The sequence below is a fragment of the Magallana gigas genome, chromosome 9 (assembly GCF_963853765.1).
Source record: "Magallana gigas chromosome 9, xbMagGiga1.1, whole genome shotgun sequence".
In the NCBI taxonomy this organism is placed as follows: domain Eukaryota; kingdom Metazoa; phylum Mollusca; class Bivalvia; order Ostreida; family Ostreidae; genus Magallana; species Magallana gigas.
The window spans coordinates 29,630,321-29,652,008 of NC_088861.1; the positions used below are offsets into that span (position 1 = coordinate 29,630,321).

Below are 21,688 nucleotides of genomic sequence, written 5' to 3' on the forward strand. Positions count from 1 at the left end.
AGCGGAGAAACTGTCCGTCCTGATCAAGGATGTGGATACGGTGGTTTTTAATGTCTGCTGTCAGGATCCGACTCTGGCTGTCTGTAGTGATGCCGATCGGTAAAAATGGTTCCTTGGTAGTAGAAGGAGGACCGGTGTATGTAAACCGGAGTTTGCCAGCCTGATTCACTACCACTATAGCACCGGCTTCACTGTCAGCTACACAGATATCTAGGTTCTTGTTCTCACTAATGTATTTAGGGTAAGAATGAGAGAAATAGAGAGGGTGTCCTTTGTCATTGTATTGAATTGTTTGTTTCTCTGTAGAGCCCGAGTAACGCATAACTTTTGCTTGTTTCTCGTCATCAGTGACCATGACAATCAGGTAACCAGAGGAGGTAACACAGACATGGAGAGGTTTCCATCCCTGTAGTCTGATCACTGTCTGTATCTGTGTATTCTTCACTATGTTCACAGTTCTATCACTGGGATCAGTATAAACTAGTTCACCACTCTGTGTCACTGCTATGTCTATTGGTCTGTTCCCTGACTTGGTTTGGATTGACTTCACTAGTTTACTGTGGAGGTTGTAGAGTTTCATCATGTTGTCATCACCAGCCGTCCACACTTCATCATCACTCAGACAGGACACATTGCGTAATCTATTATAATTAAATTCTCCATACTCTGTGGTTATTTCTGTGATGATCTGTGGTACATCAAAGAGTGGTTTGTCCGGAGGAGAGGACTCTGCACCGGGAGATTCCATTGTGTAGCCATGTTTCTCTGTTTTAATAGATAACGACGACAATGAACCAATCTGCTGATAAATCTGTTCTCTGTTAATATCCTGAGGAGTGAATATTGGTAAGGAAACTGTGAGTTTAGGTGGCAATCTTCTGAATTCAGCATTTCTGGATTGGTAAGAAGAGACAAAGCTGACATCATTGGAGTTCAATAACTTCTTCAGATTACCAATAATCTGAGTAATTTCAGTACAAATGCATTTGATTTCATTTTCGTGCTTATTTAGGGCAACCAGGTGTTTGGATTCCATTTCGCCCACGTCAGATTTCAGTTTATTGATAGCAGTGTCTATTTCTCTGTGCAAAATGGATCCATGTTTGCCAATAGCTGTAGTCAATTTCTTTGAGTTTTCCTTTACATCAGCTTTTAGATCTGGGAAATTAGATTCAATTTCTTGGTATTTAGGATAAATCAATTTCTCTAATTCTTGTAAATCTTTCTGTAATACTTCTTTCTTTGCTTCAAGGCTTTTTAAGAGTTCAACTTGTTTGTGTCCTAGATGTTCACCAGTAGAAACACACTCTAAACAAATAGAAATGTTACAATGTTCACAATAAAGTTCACATATTTTTTTGGAATGTTTTAAACATTCAGGAGCAAATCCCCGCTTTTTAAAGGGCACTACTCTGTGGTCTTTGGATTCATCAGAGAGATGTTCCCCCACACAGGCTTTACACAAGATATCTATGTTTGAATTCATTACAAGTTAATGTATACACAATTACAAATGTACTCATGTAATGACCTTATTCATCCAGAGACATAAATAACAGAGACCTCTGGTATTTACATGTACTATGTCTCTGATTCATCTATATTACATTTTGTTTATCAGTTTATCTCTCCAAAATGACTTTAAGTGATGTTCTCGTTTTACAGAATCCTCTTTGATTTCTTTTACTCTAGACTAATAATCAAAAACATACATTTTTCATTCCTGGTAAGATAATGCGTCAGACCTTGGATATCACATAACATTATCAATGTGTTGACATGTTCATCATTGTGTGATGGATTCGTACATGCAATTTATAAAAAGATTGATTCTATTTAGATTTAATATAGAATATGAATTAAACAATTATATACATGAATAAAACGGTAAACCTCAATATGACAAAAAAATTGTATAATCATTATGTATGTTAAATTCATCAATTTACATTACATAGTGATTTCATATACATTTTGTAGACATATAAATTTATCATTGCCGTTTGTTTACATGTAATATTGGATTTTCTTCACTTTGCCCGTGTCTCTTTCAACCATAAACAGGTTGTCTCTGGTGCCCACACACAAACCCCATGGATACTGTAAATGACAGTTGTCAATGTAGCGGAGAAACTGTCCGTCCTGATCAAGGATGTGGATACGGTGGTTTTTAATGTCTGCTGTCAGGATCCGACTCTGGCTGTCTGTAGTGATGCCGATCGGTAAAAATGGTTCCTTGGTAGTAGAAGGAGGACCGGTGTATGTAAACCGGAGTTTGCCAGCCTGATTCACTACCACTATAGCACCGGCTTCACTGTCAGCTACACAGATATCTAGGTTCTTGTTCTCACTAATGTATTTAGGGTAAGAATGAGAGAAATAGAGAGGGTGTCCTTTGTCATTGTATTGAATTGTTTGTTTCTCTGTAGAGCCCGAGTAACGCATAACTTTTGCTTGTTTCTCGTCATCAGTGACCATGACAATCAGGTAACCAGAGGAGGTAACACAGACATGGAGAGGTTTCCATCCCTGTAGTCTGATCACTGTCTGTATCTGTGTATTCTTCACTATGTTCACAGTTCTATCACTGGGATCAGTATAAACTAGTTCACCACTCTGTGTCACTGCTATGTCTATTGGTCTGTTCCCTGACTTGGTTTGGATTGACTTCACTAGTTTACTGTGGAGGTTGTAGAGTTTCATCATGTTGTCATCACCAGCCGTCCACACTTCATCATCACTCAGACAGGACACATTGCGTAATCTATTATAATTAAATTCTCCATACTCTGTGGTTATTTCTGTGATGATCTGTGGTACATCAAAGAGTGGTTTGTCCGGAGGAGAGGACTCTGCACCGGGAGATTCCATTGTGTAGCCATGTTTCTCTGTTTTAATAGATAACGACGACAATGAACCAATCTGCTGATAAATCTGTTCTCTGTTAATATCCTGAGGAGTGAATATTGGTAAGGAAACTGTGAGTTTAGGTGGCAATCTTCTGAATTCAGCATTTCTGGATTGGTAAGAAGAGACAAAGCTGACATCATTGGAGTTCAATAACTTCTTCAGATTACCAATAATCTGAGTAATTTCAGTACAAATGCATTTGATTTCATTTTCGTGCTTATTTAGGGCAACCAGGTGTTTGGATTCCATTTCGCCCACGTCAGATTTCAGTTTATTGATAGCAGTGTCTATTTCTCTGTGCAAAATGGATCCATGTTTGCCAATAGCTGTAGTCAATTTCTTTGAGTTTTCCTTTACATCAGCTTTTAGATCTGGGAAATTAGATTCAATTTCTTGGTATTTAGGATAAATCAATTTCTCTAATTCTTGTAAATCTTTCTGTAATACTTCTTTCTTTGCTTCAAGGCTTTTTAAGAGTTCAACTTGTTTGTGTCCTAGATGTTCACCAGTAGAAACACACTCTAAACAAATAGAAATGTTACAATGTTCACAATAAAGTTCACATATTTTTTTGGAATGTTTTAAACATTCAGGAGCAAATCCCCGCTTTTTAAAGGGCACTACTCTGTGGTCTTTGGATTCATCAGAGAGATGTTCCCCCACACAGGCTTTACACAAATGTATGTGACATATGTCACAGTACATAGGGGGGCCCGGGGTCTCACGGAGACGACACCGTAACACATCCTGGGCCCAAGTACGGCGGTCCATGCTCAGACACCTTGATGGGCGATTAATAGAAATCTGGAAATAAAATTTACCGATTATTCATTTTTGTAAAATATTTATCCATTTTTATTAGACATACAAATACAGCGATCTAATTCTTGAACTCGTAAAATCGTTCATTGTCACTAAACCAGTTCAATGAGCATGTACAATTAAAAATTACAATTTTTCTTATAGAATCTAGATATATTTGTTTACATAATTAACATAACCATATTAATCATAAGTTTCTAATTCGTAAACAAACCTTTACAAATTAACATGGCGAATCGGGCATTTTCACTTCCTAGTCTGGTCTCTGTGACGCGGTTTCCACGTCATGAGTATCACGTGATGAAAATGCAGTGGTGGATATATTAGTAGCTGCACCCCCCCCCCCCCCATTCGGTGAAAATTCAATTACGACCACTGTTTGACTGATATAACAATAAACGATTATATAGTTAATAGTTACATGATTTTCATTCGCGGATCTAGAGGGGGTCCAGACTCCCCTTCAAAATTCAAATTTCTCTAAATTACATTATAAAATTACCAAAAATATGCCTCGGAAACCTCCCCCCCACCCCCCCACACGGCAAACATTCAAATAACCGTCGGACCCCCACCCCCCTTTCTGGAGAAAAATTCTGGATCCGCACATGTATTTTTTAAAATATTTTTTTGACTGAACATATTTTAATGGTGTCTACGCTTACGAGTCCACACCAGATTCATCTGTCATTAAATATAATTCCTCTTGTACGTCTCTCCTTCCAAAACAAAACAAAGATTAAATACGGATGATTATTTACAGAACAAAATTGTTTTGTTCATGCATTATTCAAAATATCTAAGACACAGCATTTCATTTCCTCTGACATTCAATCAACACTTCTTTTTTCAATTGGCATCTGTAAAATAAAGCCTTTCATTGATAATAACCTCTTCACTATCCTAAATATTCAATAAACAAAATAGCATACACTATTGTATAACCTTAACATGACAAATGTAAGACGTCTATTTTATGGTAATTCGGTTTAAGTCTGTTTATTATAATCTATTACCGTAGTACGTGTTAAAAAAAAATGGTGTGTAGTTTTCTGACTATATATTGCACTTTTAACTACTTAACTAACTTAATGTACATGTATGTTCTTACATCATGCATAAATGGCACTTTAATATATTCTCTTGTCCCGGGTTTTTTTTTTCTCACTCGTTAATTTTAATAAACCACTTATTTTAGCATGCAATTATTTTCTATTTATTTACTATTATCTCCAACAGAGTAGACTGTCACGTACCATCGGGGGTTGAGGCGCCACACTTTTTCTCGCTGCAAACATTTTTTTTAAAATTAACATATGAAAAAGTAAATTAACATGAGGTTGCCCCCCCCCAACTTTTTTAGGAGCATGTAAAAATGAAAATGAAAGAGAGAAAATTAACAGTGAAATTGATGTTATATGAAGTTATATGTACGCTATGCTCTGCCCCCCCCTTCCAGGATTTTTATGATTTTGAGAAGTTGTCTATTTTTTTGGTTGTTGCTCGTCACCCCCCCCCCCCCCCCCACAAAAAAAAACTCTCAAAACGGAGATGGTACGTGCCTGATATATGTCATCAAGAAGAAATGGTCACAACCATTAACAGACAGCAATGGAGGAGATGGATAGCGGAGATGCTCAGAAAAGACATCCAGTCAACAACAAAAACAACACTGCCATGAAACCCAGAAAGATAAGGAGACAGACAGGGAGGTCAGGAACATCATGGAAAAGAACGGTGGAGATATTCAACAAACCCAACAGATAGTCAGCGGTGTAGAAAGTTTGTTGTAGTCCTACACACCACCAGGTTTAAAAGAACGTGATGATTATTGAATGTTGCCCATGTGAACAAATTATATTCATTCATTCATTTATGTATTCATAAGTCTTAGACATTTTGCATTATTTTATACATTTAGGTAAACATATTCGAATTTTTTTGTATTGCTGGTGTTTTCCATGATCTGCAGATTTTGCTACATTGTTGGTTTGTAAACAATCCATGCAGTACTTCACCACACTAAAGTATTGGATACATGTACACATATGAGACTAATAATAACTTACGTATGTAGAAATGTGCATGCTTTAAAACAAAATTTCATTCAACTCATAAACCATCACAGCACATGTACAGTTGTCTTTCCTTGGCATCACTAACAAAAGTATAAACAACATGTTCAAAAAGCATTTTTATTTATCAACAAGAGCAAAAAAACAGCCATAGTTAAACAAAGAGTTTTGTCTGTACATTTCTTGTCATGTCATTATGTAATGCATACACAGGATAACATAACACAGACAAAAATAAAAGACTCGCAGTACATGTACATGCAGTACATCATCAATTGATTCAGAGTGTAGAAATGCAAATAAAACGCAGAAAGGTAGAAAAAGCACAGGTTATTTGTAAGTTGTTCATATCAAATACAATATCAATGAAACAAAATATATTTATACAATCATTCCTATAATTAACAATATCATGATACATATTACAATGGATCATTATAACAATAATGCATCTAACTATACATCATATCAAACATAATTAACTACATTCATAACGTTCATTCATAACAAACTCATACTGTCTCATATATTCTTGTTTGAAACATACAGTATAACAACATTTTATTCTGGTGCCTTCCTCCCAAATATTGTACAGTATATTTTCAATGTGAATTAATCTGTAACATGCATATATATTGCTGCATATACCTAAAACATACGTTATAGTGTGAAATTGCAGAAATTAAAATCTTGAAAACAAAAATCAAATATAATTCTGGGTGACCAATTGCTAAAATATGCGCCCAAGGAAAAATCAGTTATATAGAACAACAGAGATATCTATGTTTGAATTCATTACAAGTTAATGTATACACAATTACAAATGTACTCATGTAATGACCTTATTCATCCAGAGACATAAATAACAGAGACCTCTGGTATTTACATGTACTATGTCTCTGATTCATCTATATTACATTTTGTTTATCAGTTTATCTCTCCAAAATGACTTTAAGTGATGTTCTCGTAATCTCAAATAATCACTACAGTTTGACTGTTTTTACTTGCCATTGACAATGAACTCTGCATTGCTTTAAATGGCTTCTCTAATTCTTACAACATAATTCTACTCTAGGTCACAAACTTTCTTGACTTCACAAAAAATTCCTCATTGTTTCACCGATCCCAGGGACAATCAACCTTCAGTGAGATTACACATCAAGTTAATTCAATCAGAGTGATGGTAGACTCATATTTCACTGTGAGCGAGATCATGACTCACTGACTCACTAAGTCGAGTCCTCGATCTCGGATGTGGTCAGCGTGTGTTGTTGCTCCTCGTACAAGTTACGGGCGTAGGTAATCTGCTGGCTCACCTGAAACATATTGAAGTAAAGCTGAACATTTTTTCTACTGGGCGTTATCCAAAAATTATAATCCTTTATAATGGTAGATTGTCTTTATTATAATACACTTAATACACAGATGTTTACAGCGAATACACTTTTACCAATTCCCACTAATAGGGGAGTCAATTCTTTACCTCCTCATTTTAATATCTAATATATATAGGATAAGACAACATATATAAGCATGATTTACGGTACTAAGAGTTAAAAGTTTTTGTACATCTACATAATAAGTTTGAATACAATGAAATTAAACTGCAACAAAACAATTTCACATTGAAAATCAACAAAATATTCGTTCCAATAACATTTTTTTTTGGTTTCAGTGTAGTATATTACTAATATTCTTTCAACAGCAGGTAAATATTTAAACTTAAAATTTTTTTCTCTGACCCCACTTTAATGCAATAAATAAAGAAGTAACAAAGATGAATTTGCTCTATGAAGCCCTTTTACAATAAATAATGCTGTTTCCCATGGATACTTGTTATAGTATATACTGACCCTCTCAGCCACTGCCAGCTTGTCACACCTGATCTGGGGGACCCTCTGGGGGTCAGAGCCCGGGGTCTGTACCCTGATCACTTCCAGGTAGTATATGCCATCTGTCAATCATAGTCAGTACAATCATGTACAAAATATCATACTTAAAGTGTAAAAATATACAGCTTCAAACAAATAAAACAGCATCAAAACAAATGACAATGCTTGACAGTTTAATATATATTATACTCCGGTATTAATGGTACATTTCTATATTGTTTTAATAAATAAAGTATGTCTAGTTTTAATCAAAGCTAAAATAAGTGGAAAATAAGAACAGGGCAACAAACTATGAACAAAGAACTTTGCCTCAAAAGTTCTTTGCAGCATCAAAACTTTAAGTTATTTGCTGAAATTGAAAGTGAAAGTTGATGGACAATTCTGAGTAAGGGAGATTACTGTGGGAGACTTACTATTCTCCACCACCAGACACTGGAACAGGTCTTTGTGAGGGACCCTCAGGATGATGTTACTGGAGTCGGGCATCCCTCCCAGGAGGAAGTAGACCTGGGTGGAGGTGATGAGAGACGTCAGGTTGTCCTCCCTCCTCAGCTGTTCCACCGCAATAAAGCTACAGGTCAAAGGAAATTTTAAAGCTTCTCTATCACACCAATTAACATTGATGAAAATTTTAAAATTACTCTTAAATCAATAACTTTTACGGGAAATTATACCATAATTGGGATGACACTGAAATTCCCAAAACATAAATTATTGATATATATATGTATTTGCCATGGATAAATAAGTATTGTTTTCATGTATAAACTGTTTGCATGGTGATAATCTTTGGGAATCTTGCAAAAGCTCCCAACACAAGCAACATAACCAGTGGCACATATACAAAACATCAGAATTTATGTGCTGTGTATGTAAATCAAATTGTTAAACAAGAGGCCCATGGGGCCACATCGCTCACCTGAGCAACAATGGGCGTTCAAAACATATTATGCCGTATGGTCCCTCGGTAAAATAACAAAAAATAAATATTGTAAAGTATTCGAATTTTACACTTATTTTTGCATACACGTAATCTTTGACATTGTACCTTCATGAAATACTATTTTTACCAGAATAAGAAATCCTACGCAAGATATAAAATTAAACATTTGGTAGGAGTACACTGTTTAGTTGTTAACTTCCAATTCCCTATATTTTCGTTCGCCCCCCCCCCCCCCCCACTTTGTAAAGCGATCAAAATATATGAAAGCATATACGTACATTTTTTTCATCAACTACTTACTAGTTATTGTATTTTTAAAAAATATATAATAGTTATTGTTTTTTATTTTAAAAATCCTACATGTATAGATGTGAAGAAGAAAATTGTACCTCAATGTGCTAAATTTCTCAAATTAAAAACATTCAAAAATTTTATTTGTCTTCTCCATTATAATTAAATGACTGTTATTTACTTCGCGTACAAACCAGGATAATTTTCCGCTGTGATATTTTCTTAGGAATAGCGATAATTACTTTATCCCTGCAACAGAAATGTGTCAGAACTATGAAAACTGTTTTAAAGATGTCGTTTTTATTTACCCGTGTCTGAAAAACTTTCAAAATTGATGTAGATTTCACATTATTTATTGTATAAAGAGGGGGCCCCAGAGAGTAGGTATATACAGAATATCATTCTTTATTTTGTTTGTACAAGTATTTAACATAGGTACTCTAATTCATATAGAATTTCTATTGTTCAACCAAAATTTCAGCGTCAATCGTAGAATTATAAGCAAGATACAGAGCTCACAGTTCGCCTAGGTTTGAGTCATATTTTGTTCACATGAGTTTATTACATTCAGCTTAAGATTTTTAACTTGGTATTTCCTACCAGTTCACAAACAGTCAATGATCACATGTACAGTAGGAGTAATAATGACGAAAAAAGGTTAAGTTTACAATACAATAAGTTGTTAAAGTTGGTTTCTGGAAGAACAGACTTTGAAAATTTTCTTAATAAATATTGACAATTTTTTTTACTTTTTTAATCTTCAGTTTTTAAGATCTGTGTACAAACATAGAATTGTGAGCAAATCTCTGTATCTTGCTTATAATTCGAAGCTTAACACTCAAATATGGTTAGTAAATAGAAATTGTACACAATTAAACACAAGAAACATGCACTATAACAAATAAAGAACACAATTTATCTTTTTGAAATGAATCATATATATACTTGTATATACCTACATATTTTCGACAGCAATATCGAACTCAAACTGAATAAACTCGAGAAAATGCAGAGCATCTCAACAAAACCTATTGCATTAATCTACCATTACGCAAAAGATAATGCCGAATATTACCGATAGAATGAATTGTATTTCAGTACGTTTTTGTTATATCAGATTTTGCTTAATTTGCGCAGGTAAACAGTTTACTGTTTGATTTACCGAAGTCTCTGTTTGATTTGATACGTACAAATCACGAAATACAGACGATAGTTCCCAGGTTACAAAGCATAAATAATGAAAACGAAACGAAAATCAGAACAAGCTAACATCAACGTCATGTGTGAAAATTGTCAACGCATTTAAATATTTAGCCTCAAGTTACTTCACAAAATCGGCACCAATATATTTTGCACGTTTCAAAAATTTCCCTTCATTTGCGAACTGTTGCACAACAAGCAAATTCATCATAGTCAGATCGACCCTTTTTCGTATAATGGCATGGCTGCTTTAAACAAAGAACCTCGTTTTAGAAGTATGGAATACGAGTCTTGGTAAAATGGGTATGCAAACCCGGACCGTGGCGAAATAAAAGCCGGGGCAGATCGGCAATCGTCAATTCCAAATACGAATTATTTTGCAGCAATACTTACAGCAAATACAAATATACTGGTCCATCAAATATCCTGAAATTTTAATGAGATTGGCAGATTAATAACTGCCAATCTTTTGTTTTGCTCAGGCCAAGTCTTGTCTACCCATTTTACCGGATGCCGAGCCCGATTGAAACACGGCTTTCCTTTATTATTATTTTCGTAATAACTCAGATTTGAAACAGAATTAGACCTTAATTTTTGCAATTTATATTTTCCTTCCCATAAGGATAATTTATGCTAAACTACGTTGAATTGGAATCAGTAGTTCTTGAGAAGAAGATTTTTAAAAATGCACCCACCTTTTTCTACAGTTTCAAGGTTTTCTCCGCTTTGAATATAGATTGGACTTTTATTTCTGCAATTTATATTCGCCCTCCCATAAGGATGCTTTGTGCCAAATTTGGTTGAAATTGGATAAGCGGTTTTAGAGAAGAAGTTCAAAATGTAAAAAGTTTACAGACGGACGAACAGACGGACTGACGGACAGACGGACGACGGACAAAAGGTGATCAGAAAAGCTCACTTGAGCTTTCAGCTCAGGTGAGCTAAAAACTAATTACAATTCATCCAGGTTTTTCTTGTTGAGGTCGTGCAGCAGTTTCTGTGACTTGGCCTGATTCTTGGAGTAGGCGGGCAGTAACATTTCCGCCCCGTGACAGCAGCGGGGGAGGCGGACGGGAGGGGGGCTGATCCGAGAACTACTGCTGCTGGTGTCTTTAATGGCGTTGGCCGCCCCGGAGGCCAGATCCAGCACCCCCACAACAGGCTTGGTGACCGTACCGATCACACCCTTACCCAGTCCTGTCACAAAGCCCTGTAATGTGAACAGACGAAGCATATCATCAGGTAAAACAATATCACAGCAGAATCACTTCTTATTATTGTTATCAATAGGTTAAAAATTCATGACATAAAAATTTCTTAATTATAATCATGTTAATAGGTCTAACAATATCACTTCTCAGGCTAACCAAAGGAAAAGACAATATCATAATGAAATCAGTTCTAATGCTTATTAATATTACTATGAACTTTTAATGGGTTTCAAACTGGGAAAGGGCATCTTCTTCTATTAAAGTGTTTTTTAAAATTATTTACTTAAATCCCATTTCCTTATATATACAGTCAGTACTAACTCGGCTTCTAACTGTATCTAAAGATCTTCTTCTAGGTCAACATTTTTTCTATGCGTGATCTTTCCAGTAGATTTTGAAACTATGAAGGTATTCTTATACATGTAAATTGTTTATGGTATACAAATTGTACATGTACCTCAATCCCATCTTCTTTGAAGCCATCATAAGGCTGTGTAAACATACTGGTCATGGCACCAAACAGGCCATTGCCGAAGCCCTTGACTCCGGCCAGGAGGTGACCCTTGCTGGACTGGGCGCTGGTCTTAAGCTGCTCCCGCCTGTCCTGATAGTTGCGGTCCATGTTCAGCGTCCCCAGGCCGTCGGACAGTGACCCTACCACCTGATAGGAAGAAATAAAGATTTAATAAATATTTTTTTTCTTTTAAAAAGGAACAAAATTTGTAATTAAAAATAAATGATCTTGGAGAGGATCTTTCTGTCAATGAATGAAATTTCATTTAAAGTATAAAGTAAAAGCTTGCACTTAAAAATATTTTTATATGAAGAAATATCACCTTTTTCAAATGAACAGCAAATCAAATTTTTGTTTAATTTACATACATCAATGTTATTTTGTTTGGGAAAAACTTAAATGTTTGTAAGTATACTTAAATTACAAATGAAAATTGTCTTTGCTTGTGAGCTATAATGCTTATTTACAATTTAATGTTTCCTCACATATTAATCTATTTTATTGTATAAACACAATTTACAGCTAGAATTTCAAGTCTGACAAAACCTGAGTCACCATACCTTGGCGGCAGAATTTGACACGCCATGAGTGACGTTCTTCAGTAGTCCTCCGACATTGCCATCATTGATCAGACCGGAGATTCCCTCTGTGACATCATTGAACAAGCCCAGGGGATTTCTCAGAAAGTCCACAGATCCCAGGATCTTGGCCGCTTGACTCTTCAACTCCTGGAGGTAGAATAAAACACATCAGATCAAGAGCTAAATTATACATTTGTCTGACAATGTGCTTGAGTATTAAATAGTCATTATAAATAATTAACATACATCTATCTTCATTTTGTTATGTCACAGTGTTTATCAATAGCACATTTTTTAAAAAGATTTTTGAAATATTTTTCTTTGATCAAAAAAATATTGATGCCTACTTTCACAGCCCCCTCCTCTCTCCAAACTGATTGCATTTAGGTATTATAAGTATTAATAAATAATCAGCAGAAATTCCAACCACTTATTAGCTGTTAAGTGAAAGTCAAGATGTTCAACATTATTGAACAAGACATGTACTAGGAAATCTCTGCTGATAGAACTATGTAACTATATGACAACTTTATATACATGTACCTCTGTGTAATGGATTCCTATTTCCTTCTGAAGGAAGGCCATGGTCTCAAACAAATTGCTCTTGACAAAAGGGTCTATAAATAAACAAAATCTCAATCAGTAAATTTCAGATTCTGAAATGTTGACGCTTTAAAGTAAAATTTACTGAAATTCAAACCTTACCCAGATCAACTTTTGCATCCTCAAACTTGACCAGTGGTAAAGACATGTCACGCTTCAGTGCCTTGAGGTCTGGTGACAGTTTGGAGGCAGTGAGCATGCTCAGGTTGATTTGATTGGACTGGATCTTTAGTTGTCCAAAGTAATATCTCTTTGTCTTCACTGATGTGGCAGCTGCTAGCGCCCTAACCAAAATAAAATCTTGTGTTCAATCTACATGTATTATACTATGTTTTTGTGTCCCATTTTACCGAACCAGAAAAAATGTAATCACAAGACAAATGACCTAAGCTAGCTGCTCTTAAGACTCTTTGCGAACTTGATATCTTTTTGCTTTTTATTTGACTGTGCGATATGGAATCCAAAATAAAAAATACATAACAATGATACAAGGCAACAAAAGATTAAATAATATTTAAACATTTTTACACAACAGTTCTGATGCTGTTAGAAACAATATGGCTTTTTATCAGTCTTTTATTGAAACAGAGAGTTTGAAATTAATAAATAAATGAAACAGAGTACATGTAGCAGAGTACTTATTGCAAATTGCAGTAAATTGAGGCTTGAGCTGTTCAAGTTGTGTACCAGTACCAGTACTTACGATCTGGGATCTTCTTCCTCCGTAACCTTCTCATCCATGTGGTCCTTTGACCCAAATCCAAAGAACTGTAGCAGTTTCCATAGCAACTGCTCCTCAATCTGAATGCTTAGTTTCTTCATATTGACTATCAGGTGCTGAAAACATTTTTGCAAGGTAAACCCATTATGTTATTCAAATGTTCTTTTCACTAATTGCTAGACCCATTTCATATCAGATGTTAATTGTAAGTTGTAAAATTATTATGTTTAACAATATCAATTATCATCTGGTTAATCATTTCAATTTTTATCAATAACTGTTTACCATAGACTTCAAAGAAGCATTTCACACAGTCAATGTCATGATAAATGAGAACCATAAAATGTCTTAGTATGAAAATGTACTAACTTTGTAGATTTCTGCGTTCCACTTGGAGTTGGGGATCTTCTGAGCCACTACGTGCAGGGCGGACCTATTATCTGGTCCGTCCCTCTGGGTGGAGAATGTGGGAGTGACATATAACAATACTGGTCTGGTAGCTGTAAACAGCTGATTGTCCACCTAGTATACACAAAAAGGGAGACACAAATAAGTACACACAGTCATTCATTTTAAAAAAACAAATTACAAAATCAATGTCGTATTAAAAATGGTTTTATCAAAACTATCAAGACTGAGGCTTTTTCTCTTTTTATACTACTAGCGGTAACAATAAGAATTAAAACAGAAAATTTAAAGTCTGTCTCAAAAAAAACTTTCAAATCGACAACAGTAACTTCATAAATTAACAACAAAACTCTAAGAAGTCAATACATAAATGTAGAGAGTAATTTACAAGTAGGATCAATTACTTGTTAATGACTTGATGAATGAAGATTTTAAAAATTGATATGCAACTCATAAGAAAGATGATTCATAACGGAATGTGAGATAAGTACATGAGTGTGTTACCGGGTACTAAAGTTTACACAATCATGATTTGATGAATCATTTATGTATATTTACCTGTAGACTGGCTACCGAGATGTCTGCGGTGGTGGATTTGGGGTTGGACAGGTATTCCAGGGAGATGTTCTGTAGGGAGATGTAGCCCAACTCCTCGGGGGTGTGGTTCACCAGGGACACACCCAGACCCCCCTTCAGGCTCATACAGATCTACAATACACACAAAAATATTGATGTAATATGGATGTATATGTAGCATGTATTTATCATCTCCTGTGAGACTTTGAGTGTGAAATCATCGTGAATATTTCGTGCAGTCCGTGATTTTTCTTATGTCAATCTGTTTATATACATGTATCTATATACATGTAACCTTTAATATAGTCAGTACAGTTTTAGTTTACTTTTAAGAAAAACATTCAAAACCACTCCAGTTTCATTTGGAATTTTATGACAAATATTTTGGGATGCAATTCATATACCGTATATAAAACCCAAATTGACAAAATTGCAAACATCCAAGGACTTTTTTGACAGCCCTCGTAAGTAAACATGACATGTATTTATGTTAAACTTCATTGTACCAGAACATGTTATACACCTAGTACATGTAAACTTGAGGGTAAACAAGATTAAATCTTGAGATTCATGTCTCTTTCATAATAATTGCTTCTTAAAATTAATAAAATTATTATTTTTCATTGGTAACTACAAAAAGAGGATAAATGGTATCATTTAAATGAAAAAAAAATTAAAAGTGAAATAATATAACTAACATACATGTAAATCACTTTTAATTAAAACAGAGTGTGTGAACAGTTCACCTCTAGGTAGGACTTGTTGTTGTCCTGTTTGGGCTCGGTCTCCGCCCCCTGATCCTCACACACAACCCAGCCCTGGTAGTTCCTGGTCGCCTCGGCCACTGACTGTAAACAAGGGACAGTTACATGTAATGTAATACTAACAATAAATAAAAGAATCTACACCTCAGCTACTGACTTCAAACAGACAATGAACAGCTAATATAAAATACTATAATTAAAAGTGAGAGTATACATCTCAGCTAATGACTGCAAACAGAGAAAAACAGCTCTAAGCAACCTAAAGACAGAGTCATCACCTCAGTCAATGATTATAAAGATAGTTACACAGATCTAAAAGAACTTTAAACAAATAGAGTCTAAAGTCACATGTTTCAGCTACAGGTATGCCATGGGTTACATCATTGTAAAACTTTACATTCAATTCAATATCAAGATATGATTCTTGAGATTTCCGAGTCTCTTTTGAACACTTGGCCGACCCTGACTAACCCCTTGGGAGACGTCGGTGATTTGCAGGACTCTGATTGGTCCATCCATCACCGTCCGGACGGCCAGACAGCCTGACCCCGGGAGCAGCCTCTCTCTGTCAATTCTCATGTGGGTGGGGATAGAGCGCCCTGTGGGGGGACCGAGACCGACCACTGCTACAGCTGTGTCCCTCAGGCACTCCGCCCCACCCAGGGTCTGCACGCACATAGCACCATCAGCACACCACAGTCTGCCATCCTACAGAAGGGAAATAATTAGCACAACAGCATTCACAAAATCATCAGTAATGATTGATTTAAAAATCCATGACTATATAATTATACAAAGTACATGTATCTAGTCCCCATGCAAGGCAAATTAATCATGAAATCATGTTAAATATCTCACTTTTTATCATAATTATTCTGCATTTAAAACATATTCTGCTCTTAAGACAAAACTTATTGATTTACTTTAAACCATAAAATCAATATATTCACTTGTTTTCTGTCAATCAATCAACATTTAACTAAATAATTTCAAGCCTTAGGATGAATTCTTACTTTCCTTCTAAAACAAGATCAAAAATGAAGCAGCTGCTATGAAATTATATCAACTGAAGACAACTTAATTTTTAAAGAAACCTATAAATAATTATGCTTCTTCTCATTGCAACTGAATATAATTAAGATATATGTATATAATATATAAACAGCATTAGAACCTCTGAGAACTTCCATGTATGTGTGGCCTTCCTTCTCTCATCCCGTTTCATGAGGATGAGGGGGACAATTCTCCCGGGGCGAGGGGCAATGTCATCGATGTCCAGCACCATGCTCTTCCCCGTGGGGTGTGAGGACCGGACATGGGGTCCCGGGGGGAGATGGAGCCCTCGTGTTCCAACATCCCCCCACTGGTCATCCTCCACAGCTGATTACGATAACCTATTTCCTACAATCAAATAAAACATTGTTCAAATTCTCCAGATCTCAAAAACATGTAAAAGCAGTTTCATCTTCACCTACAATCCAATGCATACATTTATCATAAACTATTGATTACTCGGTATGAATTTTATTTTTATTTAAAAATTAAGTTTAACAAATCTTGCTTTTTTCTTCTGTTGTTTTGGGTCGCAAGGAGGTTATGGTATACAGTAATAAATGGTTATAGTGAACACACTCATAATAAGTTTTAGATTTACAGTGAAGTCAACTGCATCATTTAAAATGTATCAGTTAATTTAAAAAAGTTTCACTACAAAATACTTCATCCTTGACCCATGTAGCTATAATTAAGCTTGTTTTAGTGCATCTCATAACAGTAACTCCATAAACTATATGTATATGCCATTGAGTATACTAAAGGTTTTTTTTTATATCAAGTTAACAGAGCCTGACCTTTTTACACAACTTGATGTACTGGTCCTGTACCACCTCCATAACCAGCTCCCGGTGGTCACTGCCTTCTGAAGAGGGACTCCTACACACAGAAACACACAATAACACAAATCAGTAGACGTCCCAATAAGACAAAGTCCAGTGGGTAAATTAACTAGCCTAAAGGAAACCCTACCCTGCATGCTATAGCTTCAAAGCACACACATGTACAAGTTGCAGTACTAGTCTATAGCGTCTTTCTTCTGACCATAATTAATGTTGTGACCTAAAAGGTCATGAGTCATGCATAATTATATCATCTTTTGTCATAAGACAACCATTTTAAATGTGATTCAAATCTGTTCCTTGTATACATACAACATTTTAAATTAAAACAAACTGCAGTAGTACAAATTTTATCAGCTGGCTATGATGCAAGAAAAGACTGATGACTAATTTAACACCAACACCTTATAACCCCCTCCCCAAAAACAACTGGCACCAACCTTCCAAATGTTGCTGAAGCTCTAAGGTAGATAAAGTTGGGGTAACAGAGTTGCTTCCCCTCCTCCAGTTTGTCCATTGTGTAGGTGGCGCTGGTTCCTCCTTTCACTCTCAGGGTTATGAAGGGACCCAACATCGGTTCATCCCAGGCGTACGGCACTGTGTCAAGTCAAAAAGATTACATGTTCAATGACGTGTAAATAAGAAATTGTTTGCTTGAATACAAGTATCAGGTTGTACTGAAAACAAGAATGACTGGATTATGTGGGAGCATTAATAAAATAATGGTGACTGAACAGTTTCCTTACTGATTTTATAAATCAAAACCCGAAATCAAATTGTGTGTATTTATTTTTACATTAATTGCACCAACAGATCGCTTAAATTTGTATTTTTTTTTCATAAAACAAACATTTTACATTTTTAAAAGAATTATCATTTTTCAGTAAATAAGATATCTAAAATTATTTCACAAGATTAACACTGAATGTGAGGCTGGGCAAAGGCTTTCAGTTTCTATTCATTTGTCCCACTCTGGAAGAACTCCACAGGAACCTTGCAAAAACAAAAAAACGAAGACTTTTAATTTATATCTCATGATTTGATATGATTTGTACAAATGACAAGGTACAGTAAGAATCAGTTATGGCCCCATTTAACTGTCTCAGGTGTTAGATTGTTCTTTTTAAAAAAAAAAAATTAAAAATTAACATGAAAACGTGACATGCATGTTTTTTTTTCCGGACGGTTCTGTTACACACTGGCGAACCAAGTTCTAACTTAAAATTCTAACTAATTTTACAATTTTTTCTTCTTTTGGGATGGCATAAGTTGTGTGCCCCGTTTTCCCGCTTTGGGTTCTGAATCAGTAATAAATACACATAATTTTGCTTTTTCGTTGCCGGTTTCTTTTTCTTGGTCAGGTAACGTTTCTGTTAATTCTTTTATAAAGTTCATATCAAATCAACTTCCATTGTGAGACCACCATTCTAAACCTAGGAAAAAATGACCATATATTTGCATGTTCATGTTTACGCGAGTTATTGAAATCACATGCTTAATAAATCACGAAATACCGGTATAATACGGGTGTGGATCTGACAGGAACATTTCAACTAAAGACATTTATTAAAAGGCACGTACGCTATAATTTATTACATTGGCCTTTACGCTTGCCCAAAAGTACACGTATATCTGCATGCGCAAAAATTTCTCGTTTTACAGAATCCTTTTTGATTTCTGTTTTTTCTATAGACTAATAATCAAATACATACATTTTTCATTCCTGGTAAAATAATCCGTCAGATCCTGGATATCACAAAAACATTAACAATGTGTTGACATATTCATCATTGTGTGAAGGATTCTTACACGCAATTGATAAAAAGATTGATTGATTTAGTTTTAATATAATAAATAAACTAAACATGTTTATAATTATAATAAATTAATCTGACGGTAAACCTCAATATGATAACTCGAGATCTTGACATATAAAAAAATTGTATAATCATTATGTATGTTTAATTTATTAATTTATACATTACATAGTGATTACATGTACATTTTGTAGACATAAGTTATCAATGCCTTTGTTTACATGTAATATTGGATTTTCTTCACTTTGCTTGTGTCCTTTTTAACTACAAACAGGTTGTCTCTGGTGTCAACACATAAACCCCATGGATTCTGTAAATGACAGTTGTCAATGTGGCGGAGGAACTGTCCGTCCTGATCCAGAATGTGGATACATTGGTTGTTAATGTCTGATGTAAGGATGCGGCTCTGGCTGTCTGTTGTGATGCCGACTGGATGAAATAATCCCTTGGTAGTAGAGGGAGGACCGGTGTAGGTAAACCGGAGTTTACCGGCCTGATTCACTACCACTATTGCACGGGCGTTAAAATATGCTACACAGATATCTAGGTTCTTGTTCTCACTGATGTGTCTACAGAAAAGATAAGATGAATAGAGAGGTTGTCCCTTGTCATCGTATTGAATCGTTTGTTTCACTGTAGAGCCAGAGCAACACACAACTTTTGTTTGTTTATCATCATCACTGAGCATGACAACCAGGAGGTCACCAGAGGAGGTACAACAGACACCGAGAGGTCCCCAATCCTGTAGTCTGATCACTGTCTGTATCTGTGTATTCTTCACTATGTTCGCAGTTCCGTCCTTGGAATCAGTATAAACTAGTTCTCCACTCTGTGTCACTGCTATGTTCCGTGGCCTGTTCCCTGTCTTGGTTTGGATTGACGTCACCAGTTTACCGTGGAGGTTGTAGAGTCTCATCATGTTGTCATGACCACTCGTCCACACCTCATCATCACTCAGACAGGAAACATTGTATAAGCTATTAGATTCTCCATACTCTGTGTTTATATCTGTGATGATCCGTGGTACATCAATAAGTGGTCTGTCTAGGGGAGATGACTCAGCACCGGGAGAATCCATTGTGTAGCCATGTTCTTCTGTGTTAATAGATAACGCCGACAATGAACCAATCTGCTGATAAATCTGTTCTCTGTTAATTTTCTGAGGATTGAATATTGGTAAGGAAACTGTGAGTTTAGGTGGCAATCTTCTGAATTCGGCATTTCTGGATTGGTAAGTAGAGACAAAGCTGACATCATTGGAGTTCAATAACTTCTTCAGATTAGCAATACTCTGAATAATTTCAGGACAAATGCATTTGATTTCATTTTCGTGCTTATTTAGGGCAACCAAGTGTTTATATTCCATTTCGTCCACGTCAGAATTTAGTTTATTGATAGCAGTGTCTATTTCTCTGTGCAAAATGCCTCCATGTTTGCCAATAGCTGCTGTTAATTTTTTTGAGTTTTCCTTTACATCAGCTTTTAGAACTGGGAAATTTGATTCAATTTCTTGGTATTTAGGATAAATCAATTTCTCCATTTCTTGTAAATCTTTCTGTAATACATGTACTTCTTTCTTTGCTTCAAGGCTTTTCAAGAGTTCAACTTGTTTGTGTCCTAGATGTTCACCAGTAGAAACACACTCTAAACAAATAGGAATGTTACAATGTTCACAATAAAGTTCACATAATTTTTTGGAATGTTTTAAACATTCAGGAGCAAATCCCCGCTTTTTAAAGGACGCTACTCTGTGGTCTTTGGATTCATCAGAGAGATGTTCCCCAACACAGGCTTTACACAGATGTATGTGACAAATGTCACAGTACATAGAGGGGCCCGGGGTCTCACAGAGATGACATCGTAACACATCCTGGGCCCAAGTCCGGTTCATGGTCAGACACTTTGATGGGTGATTAATAGAAATCTGGAAATGAAATTTACCGATTATTCATTTTGTCAAAAATATATCCATTTTTAACAGACGTACATGTACAGCGATCTAATTCTTGAACTCGTCAGTCGTAGAAGAATAAAACACTGGTGAAATCGTTCATTGTCAGTAAACCAGTTCAATGAGCATGTGAAATTTAAAAAAAAGTTTTTCTTATAGAATCTAGATATATTTGTTTACATAATTAACACGAATCATAACTTTCTGATTTGTAAACAAACTACACACCTTTACACTCCAACATGGCGATTCAGGTATTTTTACTTCCTGGTCTGGTCTCTGTGAGGTGGTTCCCACGCGTCACGAGTATCACGTGATAAAAATGCAGCAGTGGATATATTAGTAGGTGCACCCCCCCTTCGGTAAAAATTCAATGACGACCACTGTTTGACCACAGGCGCCTGAATTTTTACCAATCAGTCGCTAAATAAGTCATATATTGATATTTACTACCCCTACTATTATTTATATATAGTAGGGGTAGAGTTTTTTGATATATGACTTATTAAGCGAC

At 35.6% G+C, this 21,688-nt stretch overlaps 3 protein-coding genes across 3 annotated transcripts in view; 1 reads left to right on the top strand and 2 right to left on the bottom strand.

Annotated features, from left to right (window-relative positions):
- Window positions 1-21,688, top strand: part of LOC105320144 (uncharacterized) — a 77,240-nt gene that overhangs the window by 47,094 nt on the left and 8,458 nt on the right. The window lies entirely within an intron of this gene.
- On the bottom strand, window positions 1,912-21,449 carry LOC117691291 (tripartite motif-containing protein 3-like). The gene is made up of 2 exons (XM_066070708.1): window positions 21,403-21,449; window positions 1,912-3,714 (listed from the first exon to the last, which is right to left on the bottom strand). The coding sequence occupies exon 2, from the start codon at window positions 3,679-3,681 to the stop codon at window positions 2,008-2,010; it is 1,674 nt and encodes a 557-aa protein (XP_065926780.1). The 5' UTR covers window positions 3,682-3,714; window positions 21,403-21,449; the 3' UTR covers window positions 1,912-2,007.
- Window positions 6,092-21,114, bottom strand: LOC136271390 (intermembrane lipid transfer protein VPS13D-like). Its single transcript, XM_066071321.1, has 17 exons — window positions 19,524-21,114; window positions 17,847-18,003; window positions 17,370-17,443; window positions 16,686-16,891; window positions 15,983-16,219; window positions 15,494-15,595; window positions 14,730-14,879; window positions 14,133-14,285; window positions 13,746-13,879; window positions 13,145-13,326; window positions 12,983-13,056; window positions 12,419-12,586; window positions 11,802-12,005; window positions 11,090-11,343; window positions 8,113-8,270; window positions 7,661-7,761; window positions 6,092-7,123 (listed from the first exon to the last, which is right to left on the bottom strand). Exons 1-17 carry the CDS (start codon window positions 21,112-21,114, stop codon window positions 7,037-7,039), a joined length of 4,032 nt encoding a protein of 1,343 aa, XP_065927393.1. The 3' UTR covers window positions 6,092-7,036.